The 22,397-nt window shown below is 38.7% G+C and overlaps 1 protein-coding gene across 7 annotated transcripts in view; it reads right to left on the bottom strand.

The window, feature by feature from the left end:
• Nucleotides 1-1,177: 1,177 nt before the first annotated feature.
• Nucleotides 1,178-22,397, bottom strand: part of LOC126291845 (alpha-(1,6)-fucosyltransferase-like) — a 367,775-nt gene continuing 346,555 nt past the window's right edge. For all 7 annotated transcript variants that reach the window (XM_049985560.1, XM_049985563.1, XM_049985564.1 and 4 more), the window contains 2 exons: nt 11,181-11,336; nt 1,178-5,023 (listed from right to left, as the gene is read on the bottom strand). In XM_049985560.1, the coding sequence (XP_049841517.1) occupies nt 4,946-5,023; nt 11,181-11,336 (234 nt within the window). In that variant the 3' untranslated portion in view covers nt 1,178-4,945. The remainder of the gene's footprint in view (nt 5,024-11,180; nt 11,337-22,397) is intronic.

Raw genomic sequence — 22,397 nt, 5'->3', positions numbered from 1 at the left:
AGTAGAAAAGTATTCATTGCTCAAAAACGTGTAATCAGAATAATTGCTGGAGCCCACCCACGGTCATCTTGCAGACATCTATTTAAGGATCTAGGGATGCTCACAGTAACCTCACAATATATATATATTCACTTATGAAATTTGTTGTTAATAATCCAGCACAGTTCAAAAGTAATAGCAGTGTGCACAGCTATAACACCAGGAGAAAGGATGATCTTCACTATGCAGGGTTAAATCTTACTTTGGCACAGAAGGGGGTAAATTATGCTGCCACAAAAGTCTTTGGTCACCTACCAAACAGCATCAAAAGCCTGACAGATAGTCAACCAACATTTAAAAATAAATTAAAAGAATTTCTAGATGACAACTCCTTCTACTCATTGGCTGAATTTTTAGATATAAATTAAGGGAGGGAAAAAAAACTAATTTAAGTATTAGTGTCGTGTAATGTAATATCTTGTACAGACATCTTTCATTAACCTGACACATTCCACATCATTACGAAGTGTCGTATTCATGATCTATGGAACAAATATTAATCAAATCTACTCAATCTAAAAAGTTTAATTCTTTTACTGCAAAACTTTTCCATTACTTTGCATCCCATTAACTTAGTGTCATCAGACTCAATTAAAGTACACTCAGTTACCTTTGTTTTACCTTTATTGGTGTCTTTAAATACACTATTCATTCTTTTCCACTGGCTCTAAAAGAATTACAATGTCACTCTTAAAACTCACGTTTTTTATTTCTTCTCCCTGAGGTTTAATTCCACTTCTAAAAGTCAATTGTTTCCTTTAATGCTTGCTTACTGAATTGGATTAACTAGGGGATAGGCTACAACACTGTCTCACTCTCTTTCACATCCTTTAAATCTTTGAACTGCAGTCTGGTTTCTTTGTAACATAAATGTGAAGGTAGCAAGATAAAGTGCAGGGAGTGAAAGGTTATTGTGTGTGTTAAGCAGATCTGCTGTTTATTGTGAACCAAAATTTCATTGAAACTGTAAAGAAACATATTACGAACCTTTAACATGTAGTCTGACATAATTGTATCATTGCAGTAAAATTGAGTGTGTTTGTCACACATTATTATAAAAACTGCTGGTCTTCAGAATGTCCAAATAATTATGGACAGTTTGGGTAATACGCCTCATTAAAAAGAACACTGCTGCAAATATACTTCAGAATATGTATTTTTTTTTCCATCTTTCTCCCACAATTTTACAAAACTTCACAAAACCAAAAACACTTTTTTTTCAATGAAAATCCATTTAAATAAAGGAACAGAGAAAGATTCTAAACTACACTGAAATACAGCCACAAGGTCTCTTCACAAAACTACAGAAGTCACAATGCAACCTGTTTCTTCAGCTCTCTCTTTGGCAGTAATAATGACAGCTTTGTATATACACTATTTGCACCATTTAAACCACCATCCACGTAATACAATCTCCTGAACAACAAAAAGCACACAGTTGTATGTGCAACCTTCATATACAGTTGAATACCTCACATAATGCACAATGATATAGTGGCATAACAAATAGAAAACTATCAACATTCCTTTTCTGTTATTAGGCCGCTCTAAATTCTAGCTCACGCTAGTGCATTGTTAGTGCTAATACTGTCCGTAAGTAGTTGCGTATATGAGTCTTTGGGCTAAGTATGAGTGTCAGTTTGTTGAACAATTACAACTGGTTAATAAAATTGTAAGCTTAGCTAAGAATTATTGCAGAATTCCCACACAGTGACATAAGCAATCCCTTTTTTTCTGCAGGCAGGCAAGATTAAAAACAATGTAATGGAAATCTAGATGGTTGCAATGCAGGCCAAGTTTGTTACACATCAGGTTTAGAAACTTTCAGCAGTTCATAAAGTATTTTTTTGTTCACTTTTAATTTATGATCAGGACCAAAGCTGGCTCTGTTGTCTGCATATCTTCTGGTCTTACATCCCCTCTTTTATTTGTTTAACCATGCCCTTTATTCAAAACTATATAATGTGCTCTGTAACACACAGTACAAAGAAGCAATGCCTCACCTAACGATCATGTAACCATTTTTATCCAAATAAATTGCGAGCGGTGCCCATGCAAGTGAGTACTTCAAAGAGAATGAAAGTAATATGTGCAGACAGAAAATTCTGAAATGGGAATTGTGTTTTTGTGTTTTATTCATCTCATGACGTACATTTGCAATCCATTTGGTTTGCATACACGAGACATGTCAAAAATTTATTCTGTGTGGTCCAGTACAGCCCAGTCATCAATAAGCAGCTCTGTTGTATTCAAACACACTAATTTTATTAAGGAGAATGAAGACAGTTTATTCTCTTACTGTTTACTCTTCAACCAGCTTCATAGGTTGCTTTTTTTGTCATTTGCTAGCAATTTTGAAATTCTAAGCTTCAATACCACAAGTATCAAATATATAATATGATGATAACCAGACAGAGATGCCTGCACAATACTATATGAGTCTGATTACCTAGCAAAAGTACAGACAAAATAAGGCAATTAATAGTACTTATTCTATGTAATAAAATATCTTAACAGATGACATTTCCAATTCTTCCTACACTATGGAGCCAACAAGATAATTTTGACAAGTTCCTTAGATGTGTTTATTGCAGTTTCAGCTATACGATAACATCTGTACATATATGACACATAAGTGTTTACTCCACAGTACTGTGTACAGCGATTTAAAAATCTTGCAAGTGTGCCAACCTGAGAATACAGCCAAATATAGAAACAAAGAATTAATATCTCAGATGCATGCCCAAAAGATGATGGAATATAGAAATTTCATTAGATGTTTGAGTGTTACAAATCAAAGTCATTTATGCACATTAGTACTGTTCTTAGTGCAAACATTTATAACTCAGGGAAACATCATAGTACATGCACTTGTTCTTGTTCCTGTCACATTTACAGTCTGGAGATCTTACTACCTGATGGCCCTGAATTTATGTGATCTCTCCAGTGACGAAATTGTGTTCAACCTAGTATCATTAAATTTTATTTGAATGAATCTGAGCAACATAGACAGCTGCAAATGCTGTGCAGGCCAACTAGTTTCACTGGAATACAAAAGGCATTATGCAACAATGAAAGTATTCAGTTTTAATTACTACAGGCCTACAGCATGTACCATGGAACATAATAAAAACTGGTGAAGAAGAGTAGGCAAAATCACTCCTCAAAAGCAGAGGCAAGTGTTGTACAAACAGTAATAATTGTGTTGAAACCATCATTATGTACAGAAGTACTCTCTTAAATACTTTAAAGACACATTACACGGGCTGCTTCTACTGTGTAGAATATTGTAGCTGATCTGCTTTGAATTTTTTTGTGTCGTATCTTTCTATACATTTTTGCTGAAATGTCATTACAAAAATGTTAATTTTAATGTAAGAAGTTTCTCAAAGAGAAATTGCATGGTTTTGTAGAATCTCAGAATCTTAAAAGCTCTGTAAGTAACTTTCCACTGTGTTTTCAATGTTAAGTGTTTCAAACAAAACAGTTCCCATATTCAAAAAGTGCAGCATAGTTATAAACACTGTGATCTGAACTTACACAATACTAGCCTCACTAAATAATTTAGAAATCTGGTATGCTGTGACTTAAATCTCCCCAGAATATTCATTTTGTTCATCATAACAAGTGTCATATAATACAATACATCTGCTGTACATAAATATACATTTTATATATAACAGGGACACTTTACATATACATATACTATTGAATAAACAGTAAAATAAAGCTGATTACACTTAATACCATTGCTGATACAAAAATAAAATATTTTAATTCCTCGCTAATAAAATTACCAACTAACACTTTACACACACAAGATTAATTTCAAATCCATACCTCTCTCTGCCCCCACCTCACTCCACCCCTGAACAAACAACATTTCAGTGAATATTACCTTTAGTACTTTTCTGGATTTGAGTAACTCTTTGATTTTTACAGAATCATTTATCATCCCCGCCGCCACACAGTGCCTTATCTACGCAGAATGTAAGATATAAAATATTGCACATGAATACCTCAGTATATAATCTAAAAGATTAATTTGTGTATATTTGTAAAGTTTGTCCAACACACCCATTTCAAGTAGTCATTGCTTATTTCAGAAATACCAGAGCCAAGATTTCACATCCACCTGTTCCATTTCATAGTGAATTTGTCATGGAAACAAGATATGGAGCACCTCCTGCACCACTATACTTTGTACTGTTGAAACTAATGGAGATAATCATACATCTCACATTAACTTACATTCCTTACACTGTGTCATAAAACACGTATAAAGAAAGTGTACATTTAAAGTCCTACATAAAGCACCAGTACCCCAGGAACACCTTAGTACATGTACAAGCCCGTATCTTAAAACTGTACTAAGCACTGCCAACAACAGTCACTTCTCAATTGTCTTTCTCCTACAGCATTATCAATACAAAAAGAATAATTTACAATGACTTGGTGTGAATTTCCTCCCTCTGACACATTACATTACAACATTGCAATGGTTACTTGAATACTGTCCTGCTGTGCAGCCTACCAGCGTAAATAAATTAATAAATTGTTGGCTTATTGCTATTTCCATTGTACTTACAGTTATACACAACTTACATTGGATAACACCCTTATCTGTTGCTCAAAAGAATTTTTTAAAGACAAGTTTGTCATCACACAGATAACTGTACAACATAAAGATGCACAATTCCTGTACACTGTACATTTATTACTCTTGAATTCTGAAAAAGAGCACACAACAGAGAGACATAAACACACTGTACAATAAGCGTAATCCATTTGAATCCCGCACCTCAGAGTGACAGAACATTGTCCATTCACAGTAACGTGCTGACACTTCAGAGGAAGAATTAAACAATTTGTCTTGAAGTGACCCTCCTTTCTTTGCTGCTCCTCTTCAAGACAATAACCTTTGTCTCCTTAGAGGTACTTCGGGGTATGTTGGGAAGTCCACTACATCTAACTTCTCCTTGACCTACAAACACACAAGTTTTAATTAAAACTGGTGAAACAATATGCTTGGATGTGAAAGAGGGTTGTTAATATGGAGTAATAGTAAGCACAAAAATTGATACATGTGAGTACAAAATAATGTGTTTTTCTTAAGAGTTTATGGCAACGAAAAATTACTAAGTGCGTGATCCTATGCAAATCTAAACTTATTGGCTAAGTATCACATTACTATACATTTTGGACACAACTCTCGAGTACAATAACTTCTCAAAAAAATTAGGATTAGGAGCAGTTATTGGCATCTGTGGAATCATCTTTTTTAGAGAGAGGCCTAAGGCTGGCATATCTCAATGCCTGAGAAAATGCTGGGAATTAATTATGCTTTACATAAGTGACTAAGAACACTTCATGCTATATAGCCACAACATTTTAGTGTCTTGTGGAGATATTATCCGTCCTATATGAACTTTAAGAAAGTAAAAGTCATGATTATCTTCCTTATTTCAGATGGGAATAGGAGATTAATTTTTATTTTGTGAAATATGCTCCATCTCACTTCTTTAGTGTCCTTTTTGGTTTCTCTACTGCACTAATTGCACCACTGTTCTCCCTATTTTTAAAACTATGTGCTACACATAAACTTCCATTCTCTGTAACCGAAATGTCATTTTCTGTACTTTTTTTTCCTCTCTCTCTTTTAACAATATTCTGCACTGACTATTTATTGTGTGATCAGTCAGTTACAGATAAAATGAGCATCCTCCTGGGTTTTTATCATTTTACTTAATATATTACAATCCTGTTTAAAACATGAAAATATTTTTGGATTGTTCTCTGTACTGCCTATTTCGTGCATCTAATTTTTTCATTGTTAAGTTCCTTTGGTCCAAGTGTTTCTGAAATGCAACAGGTACAAAATCAATAAAAAAATCTTTAATTGAGAGCTAGCATTATAAACTTCACCCCAATCAAAATTTGTAAGCTTTCATTAAAATCTAGTAGTTTTGTCATTAATAATTTTCTTTGAGTGCTTCTTAACTGTACAAGTTAGTTAGTTAGTTAGTTACTCCGAGGATCATTTTACACGATAAAATGTATTGATGTGGAATGAGACATTCACATCACAATTTAATTTGTGAGTATAGGTACATGCTCTACCCACCACCACTTATACATTACAATAATAGAAAATCATTAGGAGAATAGGAAGAGTTGCCAAGAAGAAACTTTTTCAGTTTGTTTTCAAATTTTACTCTGCTGCCTGTCAGACATTTGTATCACTGCATAAGTAATCACAATTTTAGTTGCAACATTGTACACACCTTTTTGAACGAAATACACCCTTAATATGGAGTAATGAACATAATTTTCCATTCTGGTATTGTAATTACGTACATCATTGTACCTTTTGAATTGTAGTGGATTTTTTAGGTTAGTTACATAATATGAGTAACTATGAATCGTTCTCTGACACTCTGCTATTTAAATTGCCCTTGTCACTTACAAGTGGCTAAAAGCATCTCTAGATCACTTTTCCTGTAAGATTCCTTCAATAATTTTATATTAAAATTTTCACAAATTAATAAAGAAGGGATTAAGCCTGACAGACAGCACAATGAAACATTAGAATTTTTACCAGTAATCCAGTCGAAACTTTGATACTGTAATAGTACATTTGCCAGTACTAATTCACAAGCACATGCCTCCCTATCAGTGGTTCCCAACGTGGAGGTAATTACCCCACTGAGCAGTAAAAACAACAGAGCTCAAAACTAAATTACTTTTAAATGCTGATAGTAATGATCACTATTACCTAAGACTGTAAGGGTTCAAATGGCTCTGAGCACTATGGGACTTTAACTTTTGAGGTCATAAGCCCCCTAGAACTTAGAACTACTTAACCTAAGGACATCACACACATCCATGCCCGAGGCAGGATTCGAACCTGCGACCGTAGCGGTCGCGCAGTTCCAGACTGTAGCGCCTAGAACCTCTCGGCTACCCCGACCAGCTAAGACTGTAATATTGACTGTGTAAGTTCATAATGTTTTTTCAAATACTAGCATGAAACAATGTTGTGGAGTTACAGCTTGTGAAGTGAATATACTAAAACTACTTCTTGCATAGTCTTCCTGTCACAAATATGGTCTGTATTTTATTCCATGGCAGTACAACTGAGACATGTGGATCACTTGTGCCTAAATATCTCGTCAAAATGACTTGTCCCAGTTGCAGGTATTCCCACAGTACACCAGAAATTGCTTCATTATTCACTTTGCAATAAAGGAATAAACTGACTGCACAGCTCAACAGTAACAATGTAATAGCTAGCACACATCATCATTATTACAGAGTAGAACCACTGTGACAAGTACGACTTAAAAGGCCATGCGCAGAATTGGGGTTTTGGTGCTCAGTTCCTATTTGAATTAGGAACATGGGGTAAAGAGTTTTTGGTCTAGCCCAGACCTTTTTACTATAGCTTTGCTACAGCAGATTAAGAAAAGTTTTAGTTAAAAATCAGAGCTGGAGTCCATGAAAATTGTGTAAATAGATTAATACTTTTTGCTGAAACTGATGCTCAATTAATGGCACAATTTGTATGTGCACCACTCGGATTTTATATGGAAAATGAGCCAGCCTCATTCTGATTTTATGTGCACAAACAATCACCCTGAAATAACTCCATATTGGAACAAGACTGATAGTTCAGATGTGGCCCACGGGTGCAGTGAACCTTATTAAGACAAGTTTTAACCATTTGAAAAACTGTCGTGATGAGTGATAAGGAGAGAAGCAGAGAAGGGTAAAGACCAGTGGGCACACCAGCAGAGCAGCGCACAATGATGGTCAGGAGAGGCACATTGTGAGGTAGCGACAAGGCAGAAGCAGGTCAGTGGAGCGTGTAGGTTACCATCGGTTGAGGCTGGGATGATTTCAGAAGCAGCAGCCAATCCATAGTTTTGTCTGCCCACAACACATGGCTGCATAACCAAGTGGATCGTTATTTGCAGCCTCTTGTGTCTCGAATTTTTCCTGCCCAATAATTATAATTGTAATTGTTCCTATTCATCATATTTCCTCCCTCATCTTCTTATTTTCTACACCTACCTTACCCACAGAAAGTTGTGAACCTAACCAATACTCCCTCCCCCTCCTCCTTTATCCCAACATGCAGATTTTCCTGTACCTCAGGCATTCCGTCTTTTTTTCCCCCCCCCTCACTTTTTAGCACATATTTGCATACCTTTTTACATGTCTTTTCTTGTTATCCTGTTCCCTTTATAACCACCTAATGCATCTATTTGCCTGTTTCTTATGTCATTTTGCATTTCCCCAGTGCCGTCCCTGCCACAATGAAACCTACTCTATCTTACTGCACCAGTTCAGAAAAGTATCCCTTTCCCTGGCTGAAACTCAGCCCCACATCCTATTCCTTATATGCTCTCTAAAACATGGAATCTCCCCACCCCTCCCCAATGGCCTGACCATAAAAATTCCTTTCTCTGGATCCCAAACCCTCCTTTACAATGACCATCACCTTTTCTGGTTCCACCTAATCAATCCCTGGTCATCTTCCAGGAATTCCTTAGCTCCCACTTGGCCTTACTAACCTTCCACCAGCCCTTCAAACACCAACTTCTCAGCAGAAGAAATGACACTGATATACAGCCTCAAAACAAATCCTGACACAATCATCACATCTGCCTTCATCACCCAATACCACTCCGGACTGGAACAGCTGAAATGAACGACATCCTACCGAAGATCCTTCCCACCCCTCCTAAAGTGGTGTCCCCATGCCCACCCAACCATCACAACATTATAGTCCAGCCCTATGCCACTCTACTACTCCCAACACCTTGCCACAGGGATCATATATGTGTGGAAGACCCATGTGCAACAACTTTCCACTCCACCCAGCACTTCCTACTCCAGTCCTGTCACAGGCTTATCCTATCGCATCAGGGGCTTTGCCACCTGTGAAAGCAGCCACATCATTTTCCAGCTCTGCACCGATCACTGCACAGTTTTTTATACTGAAGGAAGAAACGAAGATTAAAATGTCTGTTCGATATCTAGGTCATTCGAGACGAGCTTAAGCTCGGATTGTGTCAAGGATAGAAATCAGCCATGCCCTATCAAAGGAACCATCCTTGCATTCGCCTCGAGTAATTTAGGGATAATCATGAAAAACCTAAATCTGGATGGCTGGACGTTTGAACTGTCGTCATCCCGAACTTTTTATATTGGTATGGATGTCCACCAGGACAAACAATCACTGCCAAATTGTGACCAAGAGCAAAGTGGGTGGTCCATCCTGTGGCACAACATGCAACTGAACATAAAATGTTTGCTTTCAATGCCTGTTTCACAACCTGGGTTATCTGCATCCTCCCCTCCATTGCCGGCTTTTCTGAACCACACTGATGGCAGTTATCCTAACAACACATTCTCCACTCCCGAAATCTTGTGTGCTGCTCTGCTGGTGCACCCACCAGTCTTTTACCCTTCTCCCCTCCCCTCCCCTCCCCTCCCCTCCCCTCCCCTCCCCTCTCCTCTCCTCTCCTCTCCTCTTCTTCCTACATGACCTCCCGACACTACACCTGGTAGCCCTGCCCTGCCCCCTGTAGTGCTTGATAATATCTGATTGCACTCAGGAATAATGAAATCCCAAGGTTGAAAACCACTGTTCTATTTGTGACTCACAGAGAATTTATTAGTTCAACATTTTTTTAAAATTTACATTCTTTTTTATGAATGTGACAACTCCTCATTCATGCATATTGAAATTACCCGGATATGCAGTTAATTTATAACAACTTGCATTAAAATTTGCTACCCCTGTGGTTATATGGTGTTCAGGCAGACAAGTGACATCAATTTCTTTCCAAACACTAATGTCTTTCAAAAAATCAACAGTACATTTACTTTATTTTTACCATGTCAGTATTCTGATGAAGCAAGCCGATTTCACCTAGTCTTATTAGATGAACAGGGAGTGCAACAAATTTAATTTCCTTTAATACTGTCTGGCTGAATACCGAATTCGACCTAGAGTAATGCCTCACCTGATCCCAATAACAGGGATCTGCCTTTGTGTGTTAGTGGACACTTCCTGTTATGATTTGTCCTTATCCTTCTGTTTACGTATAGGCCATTAGAAGTATATCCACATAATCTTGTAGCAACTACTGGAATAGCACCAACATAGGATTTTGCATGAATCTCAAGCAACCCCCCCCCCATTCGCCATGTTTACTCACTTTACAGTAGAGTTAACCAAGGACTGGTCATGGCTCCACAAAACCCACACTTATGTGCTCAGTAGCTGCTCCTATGTTGTTCAGATAACCTCTCATATCCCAGTATTTTTCATTTTTTGCCAGGCTATTTCCAGTTCCACCAGCTGTATCTTATTTTTACTGATATCCTGCCACATTTATCCTAAGTTATCTTTTACTGGCCTTGGGGTAGCACTTTTTTCACAAAACTTGTGACTTTGTACACTGCACCTAATTTTTCCTGTAGCTGCTGGACTACACCTCTCACATGACTGCTTTCTAGCAACAGAACTTTTCTTTTCCTGTTCTGTTTTTTCTCATACTGATCTGTAAGTAAGTGAAGTTGACTGAGGCAGAGTATTATACAATAGTAAATTGTGGCCAGGCAAAAAGAAAGAGGAAAAATATTTTGACATATATTAAATGTACTTATGGAAACAAATACTTGAGGTGAAACAATTAACATAATGATGAAAGAAGAAGTAATTCTAAGACCTAGGAAGCAAAGAAAATGATAGGAGGGAGAACAAGGACCTCTGCTGAGGAGTCACCAAAGGAAATATCACACAGATGTGTGAGAGAGAGGAAGACTAAAGCCCAGAATTTCAGATGACATGAAAAACGGATAAAGTTAGCAGCAAATTAAGGAAGAGGAAATTGGAGGGCATTTAGCACCTGTAGTAAAGTAGATATAATGAGAAGAAAAGACTACAGTATGGTCACGGCAATCAGCTGAACTACTGTAAATCATTTATTTAAAAAAATATTGTGAAATATAGTTCTTCCTGTAGACCAACCACCTTAAATTACTCTGTGTATCTCCAGTAAGTCATTTTTTACTTTTCAGACCACACCGACTTACAGAAACTGAGGAGTCGGTGCTGCAAGCCGTACCTTGAATGATGGGTAAAGGCCAATCTGCCCAGTCCGAATGGACCGGCCTTTGCTCCAGCCATCCCAGTGGTTACCCGCAACACTGACTGCATCTCCCGGCCTCAGTTCCAGCTCACCTCGGCTACCAGCTCGAGGCTTATGCGGGATGACAGCAACCTGTTGACACAAGTCAGAGTATCAGAATATGTGTTTCATATCCAAAAATTGACAGATACAGAAGCAAACGTATGCATGTGCATGAGAGAGGGAAAGGGAGAAAGAAGTCACTACCAATTGCATATTTTGCTCACTTAACAGCTTCCACAAGCTACAAATGTCCGATTTTTAATGTGTCGTGTAACTGTTAACCAAATTTAGAGTGGCGCCATAAGATTATACCTCCAAATGAGTAGATTATGTTAAAAGTTTAACACATTAATACAACTATAATAGTTGGAGATTGTGTGTCTGTCTTGAGGCAGCATAACTGACAGTGCAGAAATATCTGGACTTTACTGAGATCACTTAGCAAGTTCCAACAAACTTTAAACATAATTTCAGACTTTTTCTCACTTAGACCTTAAAGTCAAATACTGAACACATGAACTCAATTGTAATCAGACGTCGTCTGAAGCTGTCTTTACACAAGGGAGTTCTATTCTTAGATGTTTACTGGTGGTCATAAAAAAATTTAACATCGCTATAGATGTTTTGTCAACCATCACAGACCTTTCCCAGACCTGGCAATACAGAATCCAATCAATGAAGTTTGTGAGCTTGCTACCTGTGCCATCTGCATGTCGGGAGGAGGGCGAAAATCTCATCCAGTGAGAGGATAGTATGGAGGAACGTACAAGTTCCTCTTGAATTAAGAGTATGACTTGTGTTTTCATAGCCTAAATTTACATTATATTTCAGTCACATTTACACATAAAACAGTTCTGGTACAAGACATTAATTTTATTCCTAATGTTGTGATTTATCTGATTCTACACACACTAAATACATTAACTTGTGTGTGTGTATCTGTGAGGCATGTATTTCATAGTACCATTATAGACTGTAGGGGATTACCTCATTAAATTGATCACTGTATCTAATACATGGTGATTTGTGTATGTCATAATCCAGCCTCCGGTTGGGTCTGTAAGGAACATAGGCCTCTCTGTCTTCAACCTGGTCCAGTCCTCTCCTTTCTTCTGGACGCACTCCTCTCCTCCTTTCAGCCATCTGCCTCTTGGTCTCTTTCCTTCCAGTTTCATCTCGTGTATCCTCTTCTACTCCATTCTCTTAATGCGTCCACACCATCTCAGCCTTGACTTCTCTACCTCCTCCTGTAATGGTTCCACCTTCATTAACTCTCTGATCCTCTCATTTCTTAACCTGTCTATCTTTGTCACTCCAATACCATGTCTCAAGTATTTCATCTCTCTAGCTTGTACTTTGCTTTTCTCTCTTCCTTTCATAATCCAGGTTTCTGTTGCATATGTCAGGATCGGGACATAGTATGACCGGTTGTTGTTGTTGTTGTTGTTGTTGTCTGCAGTCCTGAGACTGGTTTGATGCAGCTCTCCATGCTACTCTATCCTGTGCAAGCTGCTTCATCTCCCAGTACCTACTGCAACCTACATCCTTCTGAATCTGCTTAGTCTACTCATCTCTCGGTCTCCCTCTACGATTTTTACCCTCCACGCTGCCCTCCAATGCTAAATTTGTGATCCCTTGATGCCTCAAAACATGTCCTACCAACCGATCCCTTCTTCTAGTCAAGTTGTGCCACAAACTTCTCTTCTCCCCAATCCTATTCAATACCTCCTCATTAGTTACGTGATCTATCCACCTTATCTTCAGTATTCTTCTGTAGCACCACATTTCGAAAGCTTCTATTCTCTTCTTGTCCAAACTAGTTATCGTCCATGTTTCACTTCCATACATGGCTACACTCCAAACAAATACTTTCAGAAACGACTTCCTGATACATAAATCTATATTCGATGTTAACAAATTTCTCTTCTTCAGAAACGCTTTCCTTGCCATTGCCAGTCTACATTTTATATCCTCTCTACTTCGACCATCATCAGTTATTTTACTTCTTAAATAGCAAAACTCTTTTACTACTTTAAGTGTCTCATTTCCTAATCTAATTCCCTCAGCATCACCCGATTTAATTTGACTACATTCCATTATTCTCGTTTTGCTTTTGTTAATGTTCATCTTATATCCTCCTTTCAAGACACTGTCCATTCCGTTCAACTGCTCTTCCAAGTCCTTTGCCGTCTCTGACAGAATTACAATGTCATCGGCGAACCTCAAAGTTTTTACTTCGTCTCCATGAATTTTAATACCTACTCCAAATTTTTCTTTTGTTTCCTTTACTGCTTGCTCAATATACAGATTGAATAACATCGGGGAGAGGCTACAACCCTGTCTCACTCCTTTCCCAACCACTGCTTCCCTTTCATGCCCCTCGACTCTTATTACTGCCATCTGGTTTCTGTACAAATTATAAATAGCCTTTCGCTCCCTGTATTTTACCCCTGCCACCTTTAGAATTTGAAAAAGAGTATTCCAGTCAACATTGTCAAAAGCTTTCTCTAAGTCTACAAATGCTAGAAACGTAGGTTTGCCTTTTCTTAATCTTTCTTCTAAGATAAGTCGTAAGGTCAGTATTGCCTCACGTGTTCCAACATTTCGACGGAATCCAAACTGATCCTCCCCAAGGTCTGCATCTACCAGTTTTTCCATTCGTCTGTAAAGAATTCGCGTTAGTATTTTGCAGCCGTGGCTTATTAAACTGATAGTTCGGTAATTTTCACATCTGTCAGCACCTGCTTTCTTTGGGATTGGAATTATTATATTCTTCTTGAAGTCTGAGGGTATTTCGCCTGTCTCATACATCTTGCTCACCAGCTGGTAGAGTTTTGTCATGACTGGCTCTCCCAAGGCCGTCAGTAGTTCTAATGGAATGTTGTCTACTCCGGGGGCCTTGTTTCGACTCAGGTCTTTCAGTGCTCTGTCAAACTCTTCACGCAGTATCGTATCTCCCATTTCGTCTTCATCTACATCCTCTTCTATTTCCATAATATTGTCCTCAAGTACATCGCCCTTGTATAAACCTTCTATATACTCCTTCCACCTTTCTGCCTTCCCTTCTTTGCTTAGAACTGGGCTGCCATCAGAGCTCTTGATATTCATACACGTGGTTCTCTTCTCTCCAAAGGTCTCTTTAATTTTCCTGTAGGCAGTATCTATCTTACCCCTAGTGAGATAAGCTTCTACATCCTTACATTTGTCCTCTAGCTATCCCTGTTTAGCCATTTTGCACTTCCTGTCGATCTCATTTTTGAGACGTTTGTATTCCTTTTTGCCTGCTTCATTTACTGCATTTTTATATTTTCTCCTTTCATCAATTAAATTCAATATTTCTTCTGTTACCCAAGGATTTCTAGCAGCCCTCGTCTTTGTACCTACTTTATCCTCTGCTGCCTTCACTACTACATCCCTCAGAGCTACCCATTCTTCTTCTACTGTATTTCTTTCCCCTATTCCTGTCAATTGTTCCCTTATGCTCTCTCTGAAACTCTGTACAACCTCTGGTTCTTTCAGTTTATCCAGGTCCCATCTCCTTAATTTCTCACATTTTTGCAGTTTCTTCAGTTTTAATCTACAGGTCATAGCCAATAGATTGTGGTCAGAGTCCACATCTGCCCCTGGAAATGTCTTACAACTTAAAACCTGGTTCCTAAATCTCTGTCTTACCATTATATAATCTATCTGATACCTTTTAGTATCTCCAGGGTTCTTCCACGTATACAACCTTCTTTCATGATTCTTAAACCAAGTGTTAGCTATGATTAAGTTGTGCTCTGTGCAAAATTCTACTAGGCGGCTTCCTCTTTCATTTCTTAGCCCCAATCCATATTCACCTACTATGTTTCCTTCTCTCCCTTTTCCTACACTCGAATTCCAGTCACCCATTACTATTAAATTTTCGTCTCCCTTCACTATCTGAATAATTTCTTTTATTTCATCGTACATTTCTTCAATTTCTTCATCATCTGCAGAGCTAGATGGCATATAAACTTGTACTACTGTAGTAGGTGTGGGCTTCGTATCTACCTTGGCCACAATAATGCGTTCACTATGCTGTTTGTAGTAGCTTACCCGCATTCCTATTTTCCTATTCATTATTAAAGCTACTCCTGCATTACCCCTATTTGATTTTGTGTTTATAACCCTGTAGTCACCTGACCAGAAGTCTTGTTCCTCCTGCCACCGAACTTCACTAATTCCCACTATATCTAACTTTAACCTATCCATTTCCCTTTTTAAATTTTCTAACCTACCTGCCCGATTAAGGGATCTGACATTCCACGCTGCGATCCGTAGAACGCCAGTTTTCTTTCTCCTGATAACGACATCCTCCTGAGTAGTCCCCGCCCGGAGATCCGAATGGGGGACTATTTTACCTCCGGAATATTTTACCCAAGAGGATGCCATCATCATTTAATCATACAGTAAAGCTGCATGTATGACCGGTATATAACCTTTTTACTGATTAGGGGTACATCCTTGCTTCATATCAGGCTTCTGATACTCTTCCAAAATGCTTCTGCTTTTCTCTCACTCGCACGTTTATTTCTCTGTTGTTTTTACATCTTCCTGTATCAGGCTTCCGATGTATTTTAAACTCTCCACTCTCCTCAATCGTTCCCCACCAATTGTTATTCCAGTTGTTCCTCTCCTTTCTTGTTGTGATAATCATCTCACTCTTACTTATACTAAATTTCATCCCATATTCTTTTACTGTTCATTCCCATACATCCAGTGGCTCTTGTACTTCCTCCTCCTTATTACCCGAAATCACCAGTTTATCTGCAAACACCATAGCTTTCAAGACTTGAACTCGGGACCTTTGCCTTTTGCAGGCAAGTGCTCTACCATCTGAGCTACCGAAGCATGACTCACGCCCGGTACTCACAGCTTTACTTCTGCCAGTACCTCGCCTCCTACCTTCCAAACTTTGCAGAAGCTCTCCTACGAACCTTGCAGAACTAGCACTCCTGAAAGAAAGGATACTGTGGATACATGGCTTAGCCACAGCCCGGGGGATGTTTCCAGAACGAGATTTCCACTCTGCAGCGGAGTGTGCGCTGATATGAAACTTCCTGGCAGATTAAAACTGTGTGCCCGACCGAGACGAGATACTGGCAGAAGTAAAAGCTGTGAGTACCGGGCGTGAGTCGTGCTTCGGTAGCTCAGATGGTAGAGCAATTGCCCGCGAAAGGCAAAAATCCCGAGTCCGAGTCTCGGTCGGGCACACAGTTTTAATCTGCCAGGAAGTTTCGTATCAGCGCACACCCCACTGCAGAGTGAAAATCTCATTCTGGAACCATAGCTTTCGTCTTCCTTTCTTCTGCTCAATCCAAGCTGATCTCTCTTCTCACACTTCCATGGTAAATTTTCCTTATCCTACAAATAATCTGTTTTGCTACTCCTCTGTTCTCTAGGGCTTTCCACACTTTGCTTCTACATATGCTTTTTCAATGTCCATGAAGGTCATTAGGTAGATCTATTCCGTATTCATAGTGCTGTTCCTGCAGTGGCCTTACAGCAAAAATTTGGACCTTCCTGTTCTCAAGCCATGTTGCTCTTCTCTCATTCTTCCTTCTAATATTGCCCAAATTCGTGCTTGCAAAACTGTCTCCAAAATCTTTGCACAATGACTCATCAATGTTATCCTCCGATAGTTATTGCACTCTTTTCTATTCCCCTTCTTAAAGATCGGAACAATTATTCCCTTCTTCCAGTCTTCTGGGATCATCATCTGTCTGCACACAATTTTCATTACTCGATATAGCCACTGTATCCTCAACTCTGCTGCTGCTCTCACCTTCTCTACACTTACCTCCATATGGGAAGTCAAATATGAGAAAAAGGCTACATTTTACTTGACAATGAAATCATGGTTTAATGTGGCTATATTAACTAATATTTTCCTATAAACTTTTTAATGCCAGCATTAACATTTTATTTTGACAAAAAGAAGTAATTTTTATCGTTAATTTTCGATTCTATTGCGTCCTCCTTGTAAACACAGTTCAATCAAATAATAATAAATTTTTACTCCTGACGAACAGCATTGGCATTCTGCAAGGAATGCCGTTTAAAACTGACTTTGTTCACTGTATATCGCCACTCTTCAAAATATCTGCACACAGACTACTGAAATACTACTACAATACCTGATGTTTCAACTGTGTTTATTAGTATTTAAGAGCTGATTATATAAACCAGTTGATCTTCAATTATGGCAAGTGAACTCATATCCAGCTATAAAGAAGGAATCCCCCTGTACAAACATTAATCACAGATTGTTTTACTGTGAAGTGGGACCAATTTCAAGCAAAAAAAATTTAGCCTACAGTCAACAGCTCACAATCTAGAGACACTATAAAATAATGGATTTCAGTTTGCACAAATCACACTTGAAAAGAAGTAAACAAAGGAAAAGTTGTCATCAGAACACTGCTGCAGTTCGAAATAATTTTTTTGATCTGTAAGGTTAGGTTAAGAAGATTATCAGGAATGTAAGTAGTGAGTGCAGATAATAATTCTAGTAGACAACTCTTAATTAATGTGAATATGTTTAATGCACTCTATAAACACTTTGTGGTCAGTAAGAAACGATTTGTGTTAAACAAAAGGTATTCTTAGGATGCAGGCTATAAAATGCACATGCAGAACAAAATGGAAACATAGCAGCATTTTGACCCTCCACCAATAGAAAAATCCATTCGTGATTGGTGAGCTAGTAAAGAGGAACTGAAAAAAAGATGAAGATTAAATGTGCAAACAGAGGATTGAATTCTAAATGGCGAAAACTAGATGATGATTTTTAAGGTCAGTTTATAAAACCAAACTAAGGATTTTTCTCATTCTCGTTTTGCAATCCAGTAACATAAATAGTAGAAAAGTGTATTTTCTTTTTAATTGCTTAAAAATTGAGGTATGTCATATAGTCCATAGTGTCTTCTAGTCTGTAAAATACCATACGCAGCTGGTATCTTGTACACAAAGTCACATTTTAAACTCGTTCTCACAAATGAACATAATATTATGCATAGTGTTAGAAGGAGAAACAATTACTGTCAGAACTGTGGACTATCAATAGATTGCAGCTCACTGTTCTGTGATGTGATGTGGGACCCCGATGGATGCTGTCGCACAACTATTGGATCGACAGGTCAAAAAGGCCATACTCCAAGCCTCATAGTAAGATCTCGGTGGCCTAGCACTAACAGCACACGATAGGACAGACATACTGTTTGCTCACATCATGTCACGTCATATACTACAATTCATGAAATGAGCCTATTTATAGTGGGATAAGGATTCCCACTGTCTTTGCGACAAATGGCTTGAACATTGTGGACTGTCAGCATGGCCACAGTACTGTCGCATTTTTTTTCTCCACGTGACAGCCGAAAGTTGTGCAGACATGGAGTGTCTGACAATGAAACTGGACATGGGAGTGGCAGCTCATCATCTTTTCACATCACATGAGTCCCAGCTCCGTGCACTGTGTCATGATGGATGTGGCAGTGTATAACAAATTTCACTACATTGCATCTGTCACTGCCACTTAAAATCGGCACCAGGTGTGACAGTACAGAATGCCAATGAGCACACACCACTGATACCTGTACCTTTCATCTGAGCTCAGCTCCACCTGATGAGCGGCCAGGTCAGAGCTGTTGTCAGTGCCAGAGATGGCAGCTCCATGTACTCAATTTCGCACCCTCCAAATTACCTAGAATGGTCATCATGTATTCTTCATACTATACTGTATACTTACAACAACCAAAATTTAGTTACCTGATGTCCTTCCTGGTAGTGCGATTTTAACAGTCAGAAATGTATTTATTAATAATCCATCCACCTTACATTACACTTCATCTCTGTTTTCTTTTACCTTGTGGAAACTAGCACAGAATTTATTCAGTTCATCTTCCACTCACTCATTCGTCTACTTTTGCTACCCACCTCCAGTTTGTCCCCTGATCAGTTTCTTTTGCTTCCCTGTCTCCCTACTAACTCCCAGCCTGCACTTCCCACCATTGAACAACTCTCAGATTTCGTATAGCCCCCGTTAAAGTCTGCATCTCACTGCTATTAATAAAAGTGGACTGCAGATTTTCTGAGTGAGACACATTGAAACTTCATTTTCAAAAGTAATTTAGTTTACTAAAATCACTCCAGGTTAATGTTAGGCTTATTTTTATTCCTTTTGATATAAATCCTCTCATAGTTATCAATAGTAAATTATATTAGCAACTATTTTCCTAATTCTTATAGATTGACAAGGAAATGTCTGGGACCAATTCAAATGAAGGAACAAATATTGTCAAATAATGAAACTGCAATCAGTCTCAGACCCCATGAAAAACAAGTCTCATAAAACAGAACTACCTTTTCTTTTCCTTCCCACATCCTCTCGAATGGTCAGTGGCTAGTACTCATTTCTATCGGAAAATGTCTGAAGAGTATCACATTAATTTACCACTATTTACAATTGTGAAGACCAGAGCCTATTGTGTATGAATGAAAAGAGAAGCAAGGAACGTAACAAAATTCCAGCACAACCTGTGGGTGTTATGTCCAACTTCGTTAGTGTTAACAAACAGTACCTCTTATTTTCTATGTGTAATGCAGAGGTTGGGAACCAACGGTCTAGAGTTTGATCCCTGATCACTGCCACACCCTTTCTTCTTCCACCTCTGGTACAATTTGTTAATGTAAAAAATGCCAAGCTGCACCATGATTTGGAGGCCACATTAAACTATAGGTTCCTGTACATCTAGATGGGTAAGTCAGTTTCAAAAGCCAAAAGAACGGAAGGACATACCACCTCCAAAAGGGCCATGCCCAGTAAATGATGTGGTATTCAAAACAACCTCCAGATTAATGAAAGCTGAACTCATGCAGATGTATACTTCTGCTGCTGTGTGACAATAGTTTATTTAGCCTTGGATTACGATAACTTTAAAACCTGTAAACTTTTGTTCACACAGAAATCTGCCTACATCCATGGCCAATAACCTGTTTTTTTTTTGTTTTGTTTTGTTTTTTTTTTTTTTTTTTTTTTAAGACAATCAAAATTATTTAATTGGATAGGTAAAAAATCTACTCACCGAGCAGCGGCAGAACCATAAAAGGCTGTTGTGATAGGCAAGCTTTCGGAGCCTCTGACTCCTCCTTCAGGCAGAAGGGTTGAAGGGGAAGGAAAAGGGCTGGAAAGGTCTAGGCAAAGGGGTAGATTTTGGGAAAGTCACCCATAACCGCAGGCCAGGAGAGACTTACCGTATGGGATGAGAAGGAAACACTGATTGGTGGGGACTGTATTGGACAAGATTAGAAAACCTGAGAGCTTAAAGGTGTAAGACACAGTAATATGCAAGACAGTGAGAAGCAAAGTGAATTGTATGTAACAGAGTTGGTGGTTGATGGTGTGGCTGTTTAGGGAGCTGCAGAGGAACAGGAAGGGAAACACTACTGTTGAGGTAGTTTATGAGAAGGAAACATGAGGGGCAGATAACTGCAGGATTTTGTAGGAGAGAAGTCTGGTAGAATGGAAATTTGCTGAGGAGGCATATAGGTCACATATTAGCCAGGTAGGAGCAAGAGATTACTGTATTTGAAACTGTAAAAGAGCAAATTTGACATTTTTTCCTTTCCACCATCCACTTTTCTTGTTTATACATAATCTCTCACGTTTTTGTACACTCGTTTTTCGGCAAATCGCTCTGATCGACTTTTATTGCGTTCTCCTTTGTCACTTTCATTGCCAAGCTAGGTAGTTTACATTTTCTCCTAAGACTTTCACTTTTTGTGTAACCCAGTTTCTAAAATTTAGTCTGTTTTCAAGACTTTCCCAATCGATTTTTTTGTATCTACATAGAGCGCCCATTCATTACCTCTTATTAATGATTTACGTACAGATTTTTTTCTAATTTTTCCATCTTTTTTCATTGCTTTTCTTCCTTTTTTTTCACACTCATGATTTTTATCTCCTCTCTTCCTATGATGAATCCCATTTCATATTACATCCATTCCTTTCGAAAACATGTCTTAGTTTTGATAAAGCAAAGGACCCATATGCTGTTTCTTGAAAGCTGCTTGTCCCTTGCAGTTACTTCAAAAGGCCTAACATTGAATGCCCCTGGTTCTGGCAGCAATCCTACCCTATACCAGGCTCTTTTATAGTTTCAAATACAGCAATCTCTTCCTCTTACCCGGCTAATCTGTGACCTATATGACTCATCAGCAAATTTCTACTTTACCAGACTTCTCTCCCCCTACAAAATCCTGACATTATCTGCCCCTCATGTTTCCTTCTCATAAACTACCTCAACAGTAGTGTTTCCCTTCCTGTCCCTCTGCAACTACTCGAATATCCACACCATCAATCACCACTCCTCTCCTACAAACCGAGCTTGGCCAATATCCTTAACATCCCACAGCCTTCACCATCGCCGCCTCCTAAACCAAGAATAACCCATAATACCAAGAACCAATCACAACAGTATATTGTCCTTAACCTCCCATCTAAAGCAGTCTCCCATCCTGAATTATCTGTATCATCTAAGGGCCTCAGCTTCAGCCCTCAACCTGTATTTGATCATGCTGCTTTGGTGAAAGACCTCCTTTCCTTCACATCTAATATCCATTGGAAATATCACTTTGCAACTCAACCCCAAAACCTCTTCAACAGCAAACCCTGGCTTGAACAGTTCAGACCACAATCCCAACTTGATCCACCACCGCTACCTCAAAATCATCCCATACAGGGCTTTCAAGAATTCCTCAGGTCCATACAGCATGACCCTAACCTGTCCTCTGCAGAACTCCAGGCTCTAGGTTCCCTAAAAGCTGATGACTCCATCAAATCCTCCCAGCAGACAAAGGATCTACCACTGTAGTACTTGACCGAAAGGAGTATAATAGTGAAGGTCGATGTCAGCTGTCTGACACCTCTACATACAGCATCTGTCATCAAGATCCCATCCCTGTGATTGAAACTGACTCACAGTCTCTCCTTAAAACCTCAGGTCCCTCACAAGCACTAACACCTCAATCCATAGAACTTGTCACCCCACCCAAACCACACACCTCCAACCTTTACTTTGTTCCTAAGATCCAGAAATCCAGCCATCCTATAGTTGCCAGCTTCAAAGC

The sequence above is a fragment of the Schistocerca gregaria genome, chromosome 9 (assembly GCF_023897955.1).
Source record: "Schistocerca gregaria isolate iqSchGreg1 chromosome 9, iqSchGreg1.2, whole genome shotgun sequence".
Classification (NCBI taxonomy): Eukaryota; Metazoa; Arthropoda; class Insecta; order Orthoptera; family Acrididae; genus Schistocerca; species Schistocerca gregaria.
Note: the sequence above shows the minus strand (reverse complement) of the source record. Positions and strands in the feature narration are given on the sequence as shown.